This window comes from Coenobita brevimanus, chromosome 32 (assembly GCF_032717465.1).
Source record: "Coenobita brevimanus isolate Jiangsu-jjx chromosome 32, ASM3271746v2, whole genome shotgun sequence".
NCBI classification, from domain to species: Eukaryota; Metazoa; Arthropoda; class Malacostraca; order Decapoda; family Coenobitidae; genus Coenobita; species Coenobita brevimanus.
The window spans coordinates 1258833-1277713 of record NC_136985.1 but is presented as its reverse complement, the minus strand read 5'-3'; the positions used below and the strand labels follow the sequence as shown (position 1 = coordinate 1277713).

General features: G+C 44.5%; 1 protein-coding gene across 1 annotated transcript in view; it reads left to right on the top strand.

Moving 5' to 3' along the window:
• Positions 1 to 18881, top strand: part of ATP8B (ATPase phospholipid transporting 8B) — a 66675-nt gene that overhangs the window by 26097 nt on the left and 21697 nt on the right. The window contains exons 7-14 of the mRNA XM_080269183.1: positions 149 to 304; positions 1094 to 1268; positions 2417 to 2486; positions 3417 to 3558; positions 5896 to 6052; positions 8019 to 8111; positions 10607 to 10897; positions 17485 to 17647. Coding sequence (XP_080125309.1) covers positions 149 to 304; positions 1094 to 1268; positions 2417 to 2486; positions 3417 to 3558; positions 5896 to 6052; positions 8019 to 8111; positions 10607 to 10897; positions 17485 to 17647 — 1247 coding nt within the window. The remainder of the gene's footprint in view (positions 1 to 148; positions 305 to 1093; positions 1269 to 2416; positions 2487 to 3416; positions 3559 to 5895; positions 6053 to 8018; positions 8112 to 10606; positions 10898 to 17484; positions 17648 to 18881) is intronic.

Genomic DNA, 18881 nt, shown 5'->3' with positions numbered 1-18881 from the left:
GGGGGGGTGAGTTGGGGGGAGGGTAGTCAAATGGTGGGTGACAGAGTGACTTGGAGGTGTTTTGTCTGCGGCCACCCTTTGCGGGATTAGGGCGTCGGGCTATAGATAGATAGATAGATAGACGATCATTATTCTTTCCCCTCCACAGTGAGACGAACCTCAAGTGCAAGCAGTGTTTGCCTGAGACAGAGGAGCTGGGGCAGGATGACGGCAGGATCGGCAGCTTCAAGGGTGAGATCCGATGTGAGCCACCTAACAACCAGCTTAACAAGTTCGAAGGCACCTTATACCTCGATGGCAGCACGTGAGTAGGGACCCGAGGCTTGTATCTCTCTCTCTCTCTCTCTCTCTCTCTCTCTTTCTTTCTTTCTCTCTTTCTTCATTTTCCTTCCTGCTTTCCATCTTTCCATCCTACCTTCCTTCTTTCCTTCCTTTCTTTCTCCCTCTGTCTTCTTATCATCCCCCCTCTCTCTCTCTCTCTCACTCTCTCTCTCTCTCTCTCTCTCTCTCTGTCTTTCTGTCTGTTTGTCTGTCTGTCTGTCTATGGGTTGGTGGAGGAAGAAGTAGGCAGCACTACATCAACTGAGTGGATGATGATGAGAAATAGGAAGAGAGGAGGACAGACACAGAATGATAAAGGTGAAGGAAGAAGTAGGCAGCACTACATCAAGTGAGTGGATGATGGTAAGAAATAGGAAGAGAGGAGGACAGGCACAGAATGATAAAGGTGAAGGAAGAAGTAGGCAGCACTACATCAAGTGAGTGGATGATGATAAGAAACAGGAAGAGAGGAGGACAGGCACAGAAAAAGAATGATAAAGGCTAAGGAAGAAGTAGGCAGCACTACATTAAGTGAGTGGATGATGGTAAGAAATAGGAAGAGAGGAGGACAGGCACAGAAAAAGAATGATAAAGGCTAAGGAAGAAATAGGAAGCACTACATCAAGTGAGTGGATGATGATAAGAAATAGGAAGAGAGGAGGACAGGCAGAGATTGATAAAGGTGAGGGAAGAAGTAGGCAGCACAACATCAGGTGAATGGATGATGGTCAGCAGAATGATAATAATTCCTGTCTTCCCCCCCCACACACAGGCACCCCCTCGACAACGACAAGATTCTCCTGCGCGGCTGCATCCTGCGAAACACAGCGTGGTGCTATGGGGTCGTCATTTTCGCCGGGAGAGACACAAAGCTGATGATGAATTCGGGAAAGACGAAGTTTAAGAGAACCAGTATTGATAGACTGCTGAACTTTATTATACTGGGGGTAAGTGTGGGATAGATAGATGGATAGATAGATAGATGGATAGATAGATAGATAGATAGATAGATAGATGGCATTGCAAAAGTTCCCACAGCATTTCTCGTAACCCAGACACCTTCAGAATGCATGTTATGGTGGTGAGGGGTGGGGGGGTTGGGGCAGATGTGTGTGTACGGCTGCTATTGTCTGGTCATAAACAACTACAAATGTCATCACCGGCTCAATTAGTGTAACTATTTATCTCTGTCTATTGCCAGACGCCTCAATCCCGTTTGGGGTGGCCACAAACAAATTGCCTCCAAGTCGCCCTGTCCCCTGCCATTTCACTGCCCTGCTCCCAACTCACATCCCCCTCTCTCATATACCTCTCCACCCCATCCCTCCATCTCATCCTCAGCCTCCCCCTCCCTCTCCCTCCCTCCACCTCACTCACATACGCTCTCTTCGTCAGTCTTTCACCCTCCATCCTCTCCACATGGCCAAACCACCTCAGTGTGTTCCTCCTAACGCTTCCTATCACATCCACATCCACACCACAACGCTCCTTTATATCCTCATTTGTCAGCCTGTCTCTCCATGTGACTCCACATCCACATCCACACCACAACGCTCCTTTATATCCTCATTCGTCAGTCTGTCTCTCCACGTGACTCCACATCCACATCCACACCACAACGCTCCTTTATATCCTCATTTGTCAGCCTGTCTCTCCATGTAACTCCACATCCACATCCACACCACAACACTCATTCACTTCCTCATTTGTCAGTCTGTCTCTCCATGTAACTCCACACCCACATCAACACCACAACGCTCCTTTATATCCTCATTCGTCAGCCTGTCTCTCCATGTGACTCCACAGGCTCCTCTTAAATAACTCATTTCCACTGCTCTCACTCTTGACTTGTTCAGTTTAACCACACTAGTTTAACTACACTACCAAATCATTTACCTGGCGTCTGTTTTCTCGTCAGCAATACTTCAGGCTGAGTTCAGGTGACTTTAAGTACAAGTACCACTTTGCTCAGAGTTGGTCAAACATTCACACAGGTGGTGGAAAAAAAGATAGATATATAGATAGATAGGTAGATAGATAAAGATATTATTATTATTATTATTATTATTATTATTATTATTATTATTATTTTCAGATTGTGTTTTTCCTGCTCTCCATGTGCCTTTTCTGCACTGTTGCGTGTGGCATTTGGGAAACACTGACAGGTGGGTGTGTAAAGCTCCCTAACACCTTTTCCTTTGTGATTTATTCTTGGATATGGCTGGTTCATAGCCGTTTGTACTTACGTAGAGTATGGCGATATTGGAAGGGTTTATATAACACAGTAAGGTGTAGCAAACTAAATCACTTAGGAAAAGGTGTTAGGTGATAGTGGAAGGATTTATATAATACAGGACAGTAAGGTGTAATGAAGTAAATCACTTAGGAAAAGGTGTTAGGTGATACTGGAAGGATTTATATAACACAGAAGAGGACAGGAAGGTGTAATAAACAAAATAAATTGCTTAGGGAAAGGTGTTGGGGAGCTTCTTTAACCGACACAGTAATAGTAGAGATAGTAGTAGTAGTAATAGCAGAGGTAGTTTTAGTAGTAGGAGTAGTAGTAGTAATAGTAGTGGTAGTAGAAGTAATAATAATAATAATAGTAGTAGTAGTAGTAATAATAGTAGTAGCAGTAGTAGTAGTAATAATAGTAGTAGTAGTAGTAGTAGTAGTAATAATAGTAGTAGACATAGTAGCAGTAGTAGAAGTAAAAATAATAGCAGTAGTAGAAGTAGTACTGATAATAGTAGTAGTAGTAGTAGTAGTAGTAGTAGATCATATACTAACCTTATATTCTTCCTCTCTCCCTCCCTCAGGTCAGTAGTAGTAGATGTAGTAGAGGTAGTAGTAGTAATAGCAGCAGTAGTAGATAAAATAACCTTATATTCTCCCTCCCTCCCTCCCTCAGGTCTGTAGTAGTAGTTGTAGTAAAGGTAGTAGTAGTAATAGCAGCAGTAGTAGATAACATTACCTTATATTCTCCCTCCCTCTCTCCCTCAGGTCAGTAGTAGTAGTTGTAGTAGAGGTAGTAGTAGTAATAGCAGCAGTAGTAGATAACATTACCTTATATTCTCCCTCCCTCTCTCCCTCAGGTCAATATTTCACAGCCTACCTGCCCTGGGACGAGCTCATTCCTGATAGTCCAGCTGGGGGCGCCACTGTCATTGCACTTCTCGTCTTCTTCTCGTACGCCATCGTTTTAAACACCGTCGTGCCCATATCCCTCTATGTCAGGTATGGAGGAGTGTGGTAGCGTGTCCTCCCTCCCTCCCTTCCCTCCCTCCTTCCTTCATTCCTTCTCTACATCCTTCATTCCTTCTCTACATCCTTCATTCCTTCTCTACATCCTTCATTCCTTCTCTACATCCTTCATTCCTTCCTGCCTTTTTTTTTTTTTTTTTTTTTTGCGAGGAAGAAGGAACCCAAGGCCATGAGCCCGCAGTAACAGTTCCCTCCAAGAGAAAAACAAAATACAATAGAGAGCCAAATTCAAGATCCGATCATTTTGAGATGCCTGGACACACTGCGTTTGAAAGACTGGAGATCATAGGCAGAAGGAAATACAGACAGAGGGAGACAGTTCCAGAGCTGACCTGTTGCATAAATGAAAGACTGGGAGTAACGGTTAACTCTTGCATTAGAGAGTTGGACAGAAAAGGGATGAGAGTTTGCTGCCAGACGGGTGCTACGCGCCCATCGTAGTGGTGGAGGGATGCAAGCAGACAGTTCAGAGGAGCAGTGACCATTAAAGTAGCGATAGAAAAGAGATAAAGATGCAACAGTGCGGCGAAGAGACAGAGGTTGAAGGGAGTCAGTAAGAGGAGGAGAGTTAATGAGACGAAAAGCCTTTGACTCCACCCTATTGAGAAGAGCTGTATGTGGGGAGCCTCCCCACACATGAGAGTTGTACTCCACACAGGGGCGGATAAAACCCCTGTATAGAGTCAACAATTGTGCAGGGGTAAAGAAAGAGTGGAGTCGGCTTAGCACACCCAATCTCTTGGAAGCAGATTTTACAAGAGATGTAATATGATCTTTCCAAGATAAGTCCCGAGTAAATGAAACCCCAAGCATGTTCAAGGATGATGCAGGATTAATCGGAATATTATTAAACATTAGTGGGTATACCTGTGGAAGATTTTGTCGGGTTGATAGGTGTAAGAACTGAGTCTTAGATGCATTAAAGACAACCATATTATTTTTACCCCAGTCAGAGATATGAGCCAAGTCAGACATTAGGTGTGCCATAGCCTCATCCCTTGTTTCTTGAAGTAACTGTTGAGATGGGCGTTGCGGGAACCGAATGGAAAGGTGAAGGATGGAGTCATCAGCGTATGAGTGGATAGGGTTAGATGTACAGCTTAGAAGGTCATTGATGAATAAAAGGAAGAGAGTTGGTGATAGGACAGAGCCCTGAGGAACACCACTGTTGATAGATCTAGGAGAAGAACGATGGCCATCTACGACAGCAGCTATAGAACGACCAGAAAGGAAGCTAGCGATGAAGGCACAGATAGAAGGATAGAAACCGTAGGAGGGCAGTTTGGAAATTAAAGATTTATGCCAGACTCGATCGAAAGCCTTTGAGATGTCAAGTGCAATGGCAAAGCTTTCGCCAAAGTCCCGAAAGGAGGATGACCAGGAGTCTGAAAGGTAGGTGAGAAGATCGCCAGTGGAGCGTCCCTGACGGAACCCATACTGACGATCGGAAAGAAGATTGTGATAGGAAAGATGCCTTAAAATTTTTCTATTAAGAATTGACTCGAAAACTTTTGAAATACAGGACGTTAAAGCAATTGGACGATAGTTGGAGGGTTGGGAGTGGTCACCCTTCTTTGGGACTGGCTGAATGAGAGCAAACTTCCAGCAAGTAGGAAAGGTACAAGTTGACAGACAAAGGCGAAAGAGTTTGCCTAGGCAGGGTGTAAGCACAGAAGCACAGTTCTTGAGAACAACAGGAGGGAGCCCATCAGGCCCATATGCCTTGTTAGTACTGAGGCCAGTGATGGCAGAAAATACATCAGCTGAAGAAATATTAATGTTAGCCATGAGGAAGTCAGAGGGGGGAAGTGATGGAGGAACAGCACCGGAATCGTCTAAGGTGGAATTGGAGGAGAAAGTCTGTGCGAAGAGATCTGCTTTATCAGTAGAAGAAATAGCTACAGAACCATCAGAGTAGAAAAGAGGAGGGAAGGATGATGAGGTAAAGTTGTTAGAAAGATTTTTGGCAAGGTGCCAGAAGGAGCGGGAAGAATTCGAGTTGGAGAGTTGAGAGCATTTAGTATGGCCTGCCTGCCTTCCTTCCTTCCTTCCTTCCTGCCTTCCTGCCTGCCTTCCTTCCTTCCTTCCTTCCTTCCTTCCCTCCTTCCTTCCCTCCTTCCTTCCTTCCTTCCTTCCTTCCCTCCTTCCTTCCTTCCTTCCACATCATTCTCTAATCCCTGTTTCTCTCACCCAGCAATAATTTTAATTATTATTATTTTTTGGATGTGATTTGACCTTGCATGTTTCCTAGCCTCATTCCTTAACACCTTTTCCCAAGTGATTTATTTTGTTCATTGTACCTTATTGCAGTGTGGAGGTGATTCGTTTGGCCCAGAGCTTCCTGATCAATTGGGACGAGGAGATGCGGTACAATAACACGCAGGCGAAGGCTCGTACCACCACACTGAATGAAGAACTGGGACAAATTGAGTATATATTCTCCGATAAAACTGGCACCCTCACGCAGGTACGATCTCTCTCTCTCTCTCTCTCTCTCTCTCTCTGTCTCTCTCTCTCTCTCTCTGTCTATCTATCTGTCTGTCTATCTATCTATCAAACTTCCTCTCTGTCTACTACCCAGTCCTTAGTATGTGTTCATCTCTCTCTCTCTCTCTCTCTCTCTCTCTCTCTCTCTCTCTCTCTTTCATTTTTTGAATAAGAAATTAAGCATATTAGCAGAAAATTGTAAAAAATTGAGTACTAATGTCTTTAAAATTACATTATTATTATTTTTATTATTATTATTATTATTATTATTATTATTATTACTTATTATTATTATTATTATTATCATCATTGTTATTATTCATACTACTACAGTCAAGTCACCTAAGGCGCGGCTAATTGGTTCTGGACGGCACCTGTACCATAGAAAACAGCGCTATACAAATAACTAAACCTGTGGGATAGATGCAATTTGGTTCTGGACGTTCACCCAGAGTCCCCCTTTGTCCCCATTTGTCCCCATTTGTCCCCACTGTACACAGGCACAGTCAAGCAATCAGTTAAGTCCCCCTTTTCCCCATTTGTCCCCATTTCTCCCCACTGTACACAGGCACAGTCAAGCAATCAGTTAAGTCCCCCTTTTCCCCATTTTTCCCCATTCTTCCCCACTTTACACATGCACACACAGGCAGAGTCAGGCAGTCAGTTAAACAGAAATGACAACCCACCTTAATCACTTCCTGTGTTGGTGCAAGTTGTCTCCAAGACCAAAACAAACGCTATCACTCCAGTACAGGCAGTGTTAATCACGTACAGTAAATCATTTGCAACAACACAATAATCACACTTGCATAACGTTGGCCTGGTGCTACACGATGTACACTGTAGTACGATGCTTGGCTGACAGGTGACGATAGCAGTAACATTGGCCTGGTGCTACACGATGTACACTGTAGTACAATGCTTGGCTGACAGGTGACGATAGCAGTAACATTGGCCTGGTGCTACACGATGTACACTGTAGTACAATGCTTGGCTGACAGGTGATGATAGCAGGGGGGCACACGTGAACGAGTGGAAAACACAGGGCTTTGAAGGGGTGGCGGCACCGCAACTGAACCAAAACAATGCTCTGCATGCCGGGGCCACCATATTGCCTGAGACAAGCGATGGCCGCCTTGCGTGTGCCTGGCGCTTTGTACGAAATTTTCCGATGGCAATATCGTTATGGTGGGAAATTCATCGTAAATTAGATTTTGGGGTGTAACTTTTTTGTTATTGTTGTAGCGAATTATCATATACCGGTTCAACGTATAACGAGTTGTGACTGTATACTGGTTCATGTGTTGTTAGGCTTCGCACTGGGGAGAGAGGCCTTCATGTGGTGGTGTGGAGAGAGCTAGAGGACCTACATGAACCACAAACATCCCTCAACATTGCCAGTTATGTAAAGAGGTGAATTATTTTGTCTCATGTTTAAAGATCGGTTTGTATATACTGGTTTGTGCATTGTTAGGCTTCGCACTGGGGAGAGAACCCTTCGTGTGGTGGCACAGATGGAGCCAGAGAACCTACCCAAACCATGAGCATCCCTCAACATCCCTGCCTGAGATGAGCGACGGTCACCTTGCGTGTGCCTGGCGCCACATTCATATTTTATGCGTGTGGTTCGTTTTTTGGGTCTGGCACCTTGCTGTGTCATAGAAAACGATTAGAAGTACGTGCCATAGGTGACTTGACTGTACTACTACTACTACTACTACTACTATAACTTCCAGTACTACCACTATTATTATTGTTAGTAGTAGTAGTAGTATGAGTAATAGTAGTAGTAGTATGAGTAGTAGTAGTAGTAGTAGTAATAACAGTATTTTTGTTATTTTTATCACTACAGTAGTACTACTTCTACTGCTGCTACTACTACTATTATTACCACTACCACCACCACCATTACCACCACAATTCTTAACATTATTTTCTTGCCACAGAACATCATGGCGTTCAACAAGTGTTCCATATCAGGTCGTAGTTATGGAGACATCATTGACCCGAGGACAGGGGAGCCTGTGGAGATGACGGAGGTAGGGTCAAGGCACGCTAATTACTGGGCTAATTGCTTGGTTAATTACTGGGTCATTTACTGGGTTAATTATTTGGTGTGTGTGCATGGGTGTGGGTGGTTATGTCTTTCCCATACACATCAGTACAATCAATCCTTGCTGTTCGTGGCCCTTAAATTCTATCTGTCTATCTATCTATCTATCTATCTATAGCCCGACACCCTAATCCCGCAAAGGGTGGCCACAGACAGAACACCTCCAAGTCGCTCTGTCATCCATCATTTGACTACCCTCCCCCTGACTCACTCCCCCCTCCCTCATATACCTCTCCACTCCATCCCTCCACCTCATCCTCGGCCTCCCCCTCCCTCTCCCTCTGCAAATTCCCAGCCAGATATTTGGTGCTTTTGGTGGTAGTTCAGTAGTGAGTTTTACCTACCCTAGTGAAGCTGGAGGAGGTTATGTATTCACCTGTGTCTGTCTGTTAATTTGTTTGTCCATATAATATCTCCAAAAGTTCTCCATGAATGTCAATTGAATTTTGTGGAAGGCTCGGCCATGGATCTAGGAGCAGTTGATTAAATTTTGGTGCAGATCCAGATCGTTTGTATTCCACACGCTATCTCCACGGATCCAGGTCCAGAGCGTTTATAATGGCAGTGGCGTTGGTGGAGATATGCTCCTTCTGAGTGGTGTGTAGTACTGCGTGTTGTACATCAGATATACTGTACTGTACACTGCAGTACAGAATATATGTCATCCATCATGTACTGTGAAAGACTGACGAGGAGAGTGTATGTGAGTGAGGTGGAGGGGGGAAGAGGGAGGGGGAGGCCAAGGATGAGATGGAGGGATGGGGTGGAGAGGTATATGAGAGACTGATGAGGAGAGTGTATGTGAGTGAGGTGGAGGGGGGAAGAGGGAGGGGGAGGCCAAGGATGAGATGGAGGGATGGGGTGGAGAGGTATATGAGAGACTGATGAGGAGAGTGTATGTGAGTGAGGTGGAGGGGGGAAGAGGGAGGGGGAGGCCAAGGATGAGATGGAGGGATGGGGTGGAGAGGTATATGAGAGAGGGGGGTGTGAGTTGGGAGCAGGCCAGTGAAATGGCGGGGGACTGGGTGACTTGGAGGCGATTTGTGTGTGGCCACCCCAAACAGGATTGAGGCGTCTGGCAATAGATAGATAGATAGATAGATAGATCATGTACTGTGCACCAAACTGTCCTCCTCCTCATCATCATGGGTGAGTGTAGTACAGTCCAGTACAGTACAGTGTATGAACCAAGGCTTGTGTATGATGGTGTACAGTGTGTGTAGGAAGCACTGCTGTGCTATAACATGTGTGTACACAGTGGGTGTGTAGGTAATGCCAACAGTTAACACTAAACAGGGAGTCTTGGCACCCACCATTCCCGGAGTTCACCCATCCACCAATACCGGGGTTGGCTGTTAACACCTTTACAGTGGTGATTCGGTCTATTTCACAGGGGGTCTGGTACGTAACCCCCACAAATGGTTCAGGAAGCTCCCTAACACCCTTCCCTAAGCAGTTTATTTTGTTTGCATGTGTGTGATGGTTTGTTCTTTGCATAATTTAGGCCAGGATTTTCATGGGGTAAGGAAGCTCCCTAACACCCTTTCCTAGGCAATTCATTCTTGGATATGGCTAGTTAATATCCTTACCCACATCATATATGCAGACTATGGTGATACTGGAAGGAATTATTTCAGAGGACAGTAAGGTGTAATAAGCAAAATAAATCACTTAGGAAAAGGTATTAGGTGATAATTGAAGGATTTATGTAACAGAAGAGGACAGTAAGGTGTAATAGGCAGGTGTGGGAGAGCTCCCTAACACCTCATCCTAAGTGATTTATCTCATTTATTACACCTTACTGTCCTCTTCTGTTCTGCATGAATTATTATTATTATTATTATTTGTTTTTATTTTCAGCTGGTTGTGGCCTTGGGTTCTTTCTTTCTTTAAAGAAATTTCCATATTTTTGAGTTGCTAATAACACAATTAAGAATTATATATGGACATTTCCCGATCTATGGAATTTCCTGTTTAACTTTTTGAATATTTAAAGGGTAAGTTTGTTTTTTAATTTTCAAATCATTTATAGCATCAGTAATGTGTGTGTGTGTGTGTGTGTGTGTGTGTGTGGGAATATGGGTGTGTGTGTGGGTGCTGGGGGATGTATGTACATGTGTGTGTGGGTGGTTGGGAAGGGGAGTGTGTGTGTGTGTGTGTGTGTGTGTGGGTGGGTGGGTGGTTGGGAAGGGGAGTGTGTGTGTGTGTGTGTGTGTGTGTGTGTGTGTGTGTGTGTGTGTGTGTGTGTGTGTGTGTGTGTGTGTGTACAGTCCTGCATGTGGGTGTTGGAGGGAAAGTCTTTAAGTATCTATATAACACACTTTCCTCTACAGCATTATTTATATCTGGCTTCTTCTGTTTATTGGTGTATTTCTTGGTGTATTGGTGTCTTTCTCCTTGACCTGGCATGACCTGGGTTAGTCTGGGTGGTGGGTGAGGAGGCGGAGGAAGCGCCGGGTGTCGTGTCAATCCGGGTCGGGGGTGTCATGGCGTAGGTCAGGGAAATTGACCTTGGATGAGACTCAGGTGACCTTGCTGAGTGCCGAGGCTTGTTCCGACCCCGATACACTCGCCGCTGACACCCCGGTTCACCCGACACTTAACCCTCCGCCACACGACACTCCCAGTTCACCCGCGGCCTCGAAATCGGCACCGGAAATCAGGGAAACGAGTCAAACGTGGAACAGTGCTGAGGGAAAGCCAGCGCCCCCAGTAACTATATATATATTTTTTTTGCGTCGTTGCTTCTGCTGTCGAATTTAAACGCATTGGGCCACAACGTACAGCTTTGTCAAAATTCGGGTAGATGTGAGTGACCTTCCTACTATCTACTTCCACCATCTACTGAATGCTGGGTAGATATGGTCAGTTCAAAGGCTGATTTGACTAGTAACCAAGGAGACTCATTCCTAACCCCTTTCAGCTCAGTTGATGGCCAGGTGTAGTCAGATTGGAGGCTTGATTTGACTAGTAACCAAGGAGACTCATTCCTAACCCCTTTCAGCTCAGTTGATGGCCAGGTGTAGTCAGATTGAAGGCTTGATTTGACTAGTAACCAAGGAGACTCATTCCTAACCCCTTTCAGCTCAGTTGATGGCCAGGTGTAGTCAGATTGAAGGCTTGATTTGACTAGTAACCAAGGAGACTCATTCCTAACCCCTTTCAGCTCAGTTGATGGCCAGGTGTAGTCAGATTGAAGGCTTGATTTGACTAGTAACCAAGGAGACTCATTCCTAACCCCTTTCAGCTCAGTTGATGGCCAGGTGTAGTCAGATTGGAGGCTTGATTTGACTAGTAACCAAGGAGACTCATTCCTAACCCCTTTCAGCTCAGTTGATGGCCAGGTGTAGTCAGTAGGAAGGCTTGATTTGACTAGTAACCAAGGAGACTCATTCCTAACCCCTTTCAGCTCAGTTGATGGCCAGGTGTAGTCAGATTGGAGGCTTGATTTGACTAGTAACCAAGGAGACTCATTCCTAACCCCTTTCAGCTCAGTTGATGGCCAGGTGTAGTCAGATTGGAGGGTTGATTTGACTAGTAACCAAGGAGACTCATTCCTAACCCCTTTCAGCTCAGTTGATGGCCAGGTGTAGTCAGATTGGAGGCTTGATTTGACTAGTAACCAAGGAGACTCATTCCTAACCCCTTTCAGCTCAATTGTAGTCAGATTGGAGGCTTGATTTGACTAGTAACCAAGGAGACTCATTCCTAACCCCTTTCAGCTCAGTTGTAGTCAGATTGGAGGGTTGATTTGACTAGTAACCAAGGAGACTAATATGGATAAAATGAATTGATATATTTATTACAATAGATGGTGGAAGTAAAGTCCTTAGAGAGTAAATTTGAAAGTTTAAAAGTTAGAGTTCTTTTTTGAAAATATTTAAATTTTCGTACACATAGTTACTCGCTACATTTGCTTTTATGATTGCACATTGCTCAGTACATGTATAGATTTAGCGTACAAAGAACTGAATATATGTATGGAATTAGTGTGAGAAGAATTAAGTATGTATTGTAAACGTAAAAAGAATTGAGTAGAATATTTTTGTATTGTCGTAGAGGGAACTACCTTTGGTTCCTTCTTCCTTGCAAAAAAAATATAATTTGGGAAAGCTGTATACGTCCATAAAGCCAACGTGTAATTATAAAAACATTTCCACAAACGGGAGAAATGTAACAGATGTAACAGCGTTGATATGAAAGAAAAACAGGGAAGACATTTTAAATAAATAACGGTGACATTTTAACAGTGGGCGGTAATGTCTTAAGAGAATCGTTGGAACAATAACTCCTTGTTAAGTGTGGATGGTGATTCTGTTATTATTTTGCCACACTGTTTCATCTTTATCTCTTTTCTGTCGCTACTTCATTAACCCTCCTCCTCTTGCTGGCTCCCTTCAACCTCTGTCTCTTCGCCGCACTGTTGCATCTTTATCTCTTTTCTGTCGCTACTTCATTAACCCTCCTCCTCTTGCTGGCTCCCTTCAACCCCTGTCTCTTTGCCACACTGTTGCCTCTTTATCTCTTTTCTGTCACTACTTCATCAACTCTCCTCCTCTTACTGGCTCCCTTCAACCCCTGTCTCTTTTCCACAACTCTCCTCCTCTTACTGGCTCCCTTCAACCTCTGTCTCTTTGCCGCACTGTTGCCTCTTTATCTCTTTTCTGGCACTACTTCATTAACTCTCCTCCTCTTACTGGCTTCCTTCAACCCCTGTCTCTTTGCCACAACTCTCCTCCTCTTACTGACTCCCTTCAACCTCTGTCTCTTTGCCGCACTGTTGCATCTTTATCTCTTTTCTATCGCTACTTTAATGGTCACTGTTCCTCTGAACTGTCTGCTTGCATCCCTCCACCACTACGACGGGCGCATAGCACCCGTCTAGCAACAAACTCTCATCCCTTTTCTGTCCAACTCTCTAATGCAGGAGTTAACCGTTACTCCCAGTCCTTCATTTATGCAACAGGTCAACTCTGGAACTGTCTTCCTCTGTCTGTATTTCCTACTGCCTATGACTTCCAGTCTTTCAAACACAGTGTGTCCAGGCATCTCAAAATGAATGGATCTTGAATTTGGCTCTGTTATCTTGTTTTTGTATTTTCTTAGAGGGAACAATTTGTGGGTCTGGCCTTTGGTTCCTTCTTCCCTTTATTAAGAAAAAAATAATCTTACTTGGGCCACCTTTGGATGTGCAACTACACAACACAATAAACCTGTAATAAAGATCAGCCTTATTACCAGGATTCGCCCACCAGTGCAGCCACGTTTTTAAAAATTACCGAGGAGTTATTGTTCTGTGTCCTAATATTATCCATATTGTTCCTATAATTAACCAAAGAATCTGCCATAAATAATTGACCTTGTATATAAATTTAAATTGGATAGTAATGTTTCAAACCTACTGTGTTTAATCAGTAAAACAATCAAACAACTACACAACTCCTTATTACAGATCTGACCGCTTCTGTTCAACGACCCTTTTTAAATTCAAATTACTGTTAGACAATTTTTTATATTATTATTATTATTATTATTATTTTTACTAAACTTTGTGGCAAGGGTAAGGAGTGGTTGGAAGAAGTTTAGGGAGCTGTTGCCTCTCCGCACTAAGGGATTTTTGTATGTGGCATGTGTTAGGAGTGTATTGCTGTATGGTAGTGCGATCTGGATTGTAAAGGTAGCTCCCTAGCACCTTTTCCTAAGTGATTTTATGCAGTGTGTGTTAGGAGTGTAATGCTGTATGGTAGTGAAGAGTGTATGACAGTGTATGGTAGTGAGGAGTGTAATGCTGTATGGTAGTGAGGAGTGTATGGTAGTGAGGAGTGTAATGCTGTAAGGCAGTGAGACCTGGGCAGTAAAGGAAGCTCCCTAACACCTTTTCCTAAGTGATTTTATGCAGTGTGTGTTAGGAGTGTAATGCTGTATGGTAGTGAGGAGTGTATGGTGGTGTATGGTAGTGAGGAGTGTAATGCTGTATGGTAGTGAGACCTGGGCAGTAAAGGAAGAGGATATTCACAGGCTCAAACGTACAGAAATGGTAATGATTAGGTGGATGTGCAGTGCGTCCCTGAGTGTGAGGCCTGGGGGGGCTGGGTTTACGATGGAAGAGTTGAGAGGAAGGATGGGACTGGAGTGTATTGGTGTTGTGATGAGGAGGGGTAGACTGAGATGGTTTGTGATGAGGAGGGGTAGATTGAGATGGTTTATGATGAGGAGGGGTAGACTGAGATGGTTTGTGATGAGGAGGGATAGATTGAGATGGTTTGTAATGAGGAGGGGTAGATTGAGATGGTTTGGAAGGAAGGATGGGACTGGAGTGTATTGGTGTTGTGATGAGGAGGGGTAGATTGAGATGGTTTGTGATGAGGAGGGGTAGATTGAGATGGTTTATGATGAGGAGGGGTAGACTGAGATGGTTTGTGATGAGGAGGGATAGATTGAGATGGTTTGTAATGAGGAGGGGTAGATTGAGATGGTTTGGGAGGAAGGATGGGACTGGAGTGTATTGGTGTTGTGATGAGGAGGGGTAGATTGAGATGGTTTGTGATGAGGAGGGGTAGATTGAGATGGTTTGGGAGGAAGGATGGGACTGGAGTGTATTGGTGTTGTGATGAGGAGGGGTAGACTGAGGTGGTTTGTGATGAGGAGGGGTAGACTGAGATGGTTTGTGATGAGGAGGGGTAGATTGAGATGGTTTGTGATGAGGAGAGGTAGATTGAGATGGTTTGTGAGGAAGGATGGGACTGGAGTGTATTGGTGTTGTGATGAGGAGGGGTAGACTGAGATGGTTTGTGATGAGGAGGGGTAGATTGAGATGGTTTGTGATGAGGAGGGGTAGACTGAGGTGGTTTGTGATGAGGAGGGGTAGATTGAGATGGTTTGTGATGAGGAGGGGTAGATTGAGATGGTTTGTGATGAGGAGGGGTAGACTGAGATGGTTTGTGATGAGGAGGGGTAGACTGAGATGGTTTGTGATGAGGAGGGGTAGATTGAGATGGTTTGTGATGAGGAGAGGTAGATTGAGATGGTTTGTGAGGAAGGATGGGACTGGAGTGTATTGGTGTTGTGATGAGGAGGGGTAGACTGAGATGGTTTGTGATGAGGAGGGGTAGACTGAGATGGTTTGTGATGAGGAGGGGTAGACTGAGATGGTTTGTGATGAGGAGGGGTAAACTGAGATGGTTTGTGATGAGGAGGGGTAGATTGAGATGGTTTGTGATGAGGAGGGGTAGACTGAGATGGTTTGTGATGAGGAGGGGTAGACTGAGATGGTTTGTGATGAGGAGGGGTAGACTGAGATGGTTTGTGATGAGGAGGGGTAGATTGAGATGGTTTGTGATGAGGAGGGGTAGATTGAGATGGTTTGTGATGAGGAGGGGTAGACTGAGATGGTTTGTGATGAGGAGGGGTAGACTGAGATGGTTTGTGATGAGGAGGGGTAGACTGAGATGGTTTGTGATAAGGAGGGGTAGACTGAGATGGTTTGTGATGAGGAGAGGTAGACTGAGGTGGTTTGGACATGTGGAGAGGAGGGGGGATGATAATTGGGTGAGGAAGGTGAGAAGTGTTAATATTGGGGGTGGGGTTAGGAGGGGTAGACCGAGAAAGACATGGGACGAGGTCATTAAGTGTGACCTCAGGGTTAAGGGACTGAACAGGGAGGCTGCCAGAGATTGAGCAGCATGGAGAGCCGGCATTAGGTGACCAAGGCCGACACATGCCACCATGTTGGAGCCTTCAAAAACGAAAATGACATATACCCATTTACGGTAACCCCAAACACCTTTATATTGTTGATTTAGTAACATGCATGCACCGGTGTTTTTTATTTAATGTAGAATTGTGCAGTAGCTCTCTCTCTCTCTCTCTCTCTCTCTCTCTCTCTCTCTCTCTCTCTCTCTCTCTCTCTCTCTCTCCCTCTCTCTCCCTCTCTCTCTCTCTCTCTCTCTCTCTCTCTCTCTCTCTCTGTACAGTAACTTAACCATTGTAATATGTTCCAATAATATTCTGTAAATCAAGTGTACAGTACTACCCTAATTATTGTGCTAATTTTTTGTAACTAATTCTATCTTACCCATGACAGTAACAGTATTTATTATTATTATTATTATTATTATTATTATTATTATTATTATTATTATCAGGCATTTTGAATTTTCCTTATTTGAATTTTTTTTCTTGAAGGGAGGCAGTGCAGTTGCAGCCTTTGGTTCCTTTTTATTTGCATCAAAAAAATATAATAATAATAATAATAATAATAATGTGTACTGTAATAGTAATAATAGTAATCTGTCTGTCTCTATACCTGTCCATCTATCTGTGTCTATCTATCTATCTATCTATCTGTGTACCTATCTATCTATCTATAGCCAGATGCCCTGATCCTATAAGGGGTGGTCACAAACAAATCGCCTCCATGTCACCCTGTCCCCAGCCATTTCACTGCCCTCTCTTGCAGTGCCAGCCACAAACCTTTACTCAAAAAATCTCCCTCCTTCTCCACCTCTCCATTTCTCTCCCTCCATCTCTTTCCTCCCTCTCTCTCTCTCCCTCCCTCTCCCTCTACCTCTTTTCTTCCTTCTCCCTCTAATCCCTCCTTTCCTCCAGCACCTGCAGCCAGTGAATCTCTCTCACAGTACCTATCCATGAATCCTCCTTCAATTTCTCTCCCTGTTCTCCTCCCTCTCTTTCTGTTTCTCTCTCTCCCTCCCTCTTCCTCCACCTCTCTCCTCCCTCCTCCCTCTAATCCCTCCTTTCCTCCAGCACCTGCAGCCGGTGGATCTCTCTCACAATGCCCATCCATGAATCATCCTTCAGTTTCTCTCCCTCTTCTCCTCCTTCTCTCTCTCTCTCTCCCTCCCTCCCTCTTCCTCCACCTCTCTCCTCCCTCCTCCCTCTAATCCCTCCTTTCCTCCAGCACCTGCAGCCAGTGGATCTCTCTCGCTTTCAGTTCCTCCATTTCTCTCCTTCCACCTCTCCTTCCCTCTCCCTTTTCTCCTCCCTCTCTCTCTGTTTCTCTCCCTCCACCTTCCTCCCTCTTCCTCCACCTCCCTCCTTCTTCCTCCACCTTCCTCCCTCATCCTCCACCTCTCTCCTCCCTCCTCCCTCTAATCCCTCCTTTCCTCCAGCACCTGCAGCCGGTGGATCTCTCTCACAATGCCTACCATGAATCATCCTTCAGTTTCTCTCCCTCTTCTCCTCCTTCTCCCTCTCTCTCTCTCCCTCCCTCTTCCTCCACCTTCCTCCCTCTTCCTCCACCTCTCTTCTCCCTCCTCCCTCTAATCCCTCCTTTCCTCCAGCACCTGCAGCCGGTGGATCTCTCTCACAATGCCTACCATGAACCGTCCTTCAAATTCTACGACCAGAGTTTAGTCGACGCGCTGGACTCTAGTGACGCCAACTGTGAGGCGTTTTTCCGGCTTCTGGCGCTGTGTCACACCGTCATGCCGGAGGAGAAGCAAGGTGAGGAGGTCTGCTGTGTCTGTTAACCCCAGTGTCACCTGTTGCTACTGTTTTTTCACTGTTATTACCATTTTTCGACAGTTTCCCTACTGTTATTTCACTGTCTTGAATGTTTTTTCTGCTGCGTCTGTTAACCCTAGTCTCACCTTGTAGTACTGTTATTTCACTGTTAGTACTGTTTTTTTTACTGTTAATTCATAGATCTGCATTACCTAGCTGGATATTTTTCAGTCAGATTGGCCAAGTTGGAGTGAACAGACTGTAGAAATATGTGTGTTTGTATATACAGTATATGTATGTAGGCTGTGTATGTGTGTGTGTATGTATTTTTCAGTCAAATTGGCCAAGTTGGAGTGAACAGACTGTAGAAATGAATGTATGTAGAAATAATTGTACATTATGTATGATTGTATTTTCACAGGTAAATTGGAGTATCTGTTTAACTTCCATCAGAAACACCATCTATCTATCTATCTATTGCCAGACGCCATAATCGGGTAAGGGGTGGGGGTTTGTCTTTGAGTTAGTTGTTTTACGGGGAGGGGCACTAACCCTCCACCAACCCACTTGTTGACACGTAGGCAGCACGTATGGTTTGGTTATATGGTTACCACCCAGCGTTGTAAATGGTTTCCTGGCTTACAGGAAACCATTTGGCTTGTCACTCAATGTAAAGCCACCTGTAAAGGAAAGAAAAGCAATAAGAAGTGACAGGAAAGATGGGAGAAATAGGAAGAGAGGAGGACAGGCACAGAAAAAGAATGATAAAGGCTAAGGAAGAAGTAGGCAGCACTACATCAAGTGAGTGGATGATGGTAAGAAATAGGAAGAGAGGAGGACAGGCACAGAAAAAGAATGATAAAGGTGAAGGAAGAAGTAGGCAGCACTACATCAAGTGAGTGGATGATGGTGAGAAATAGGAAGAGAGGAGGACAGGCACAGAAAAAGAATGATAAAGGTGAAGGAAGAAGTAGGCAGCACTACATCAAGTGAGTGGATGATGGTGAGAAATAGGAAGAGAGGAGAACAGGCACAGAAAAAGAATGATAAAGGTGAAGGAAGAAGTAGGCAGCACTACATCAAGTGAGTGGATGATGGTGAGAAATAGGAAGAGAGGAGGACAGGCACAGAAAAAGAATGATAAAGGCTAAGGAAGAAGTAGGCAGCACTACATCAAGTGAGTGGATGATGGTGAGAAATAGGAAGAGAGGAGGACAGGCACAGAAAAAGAATG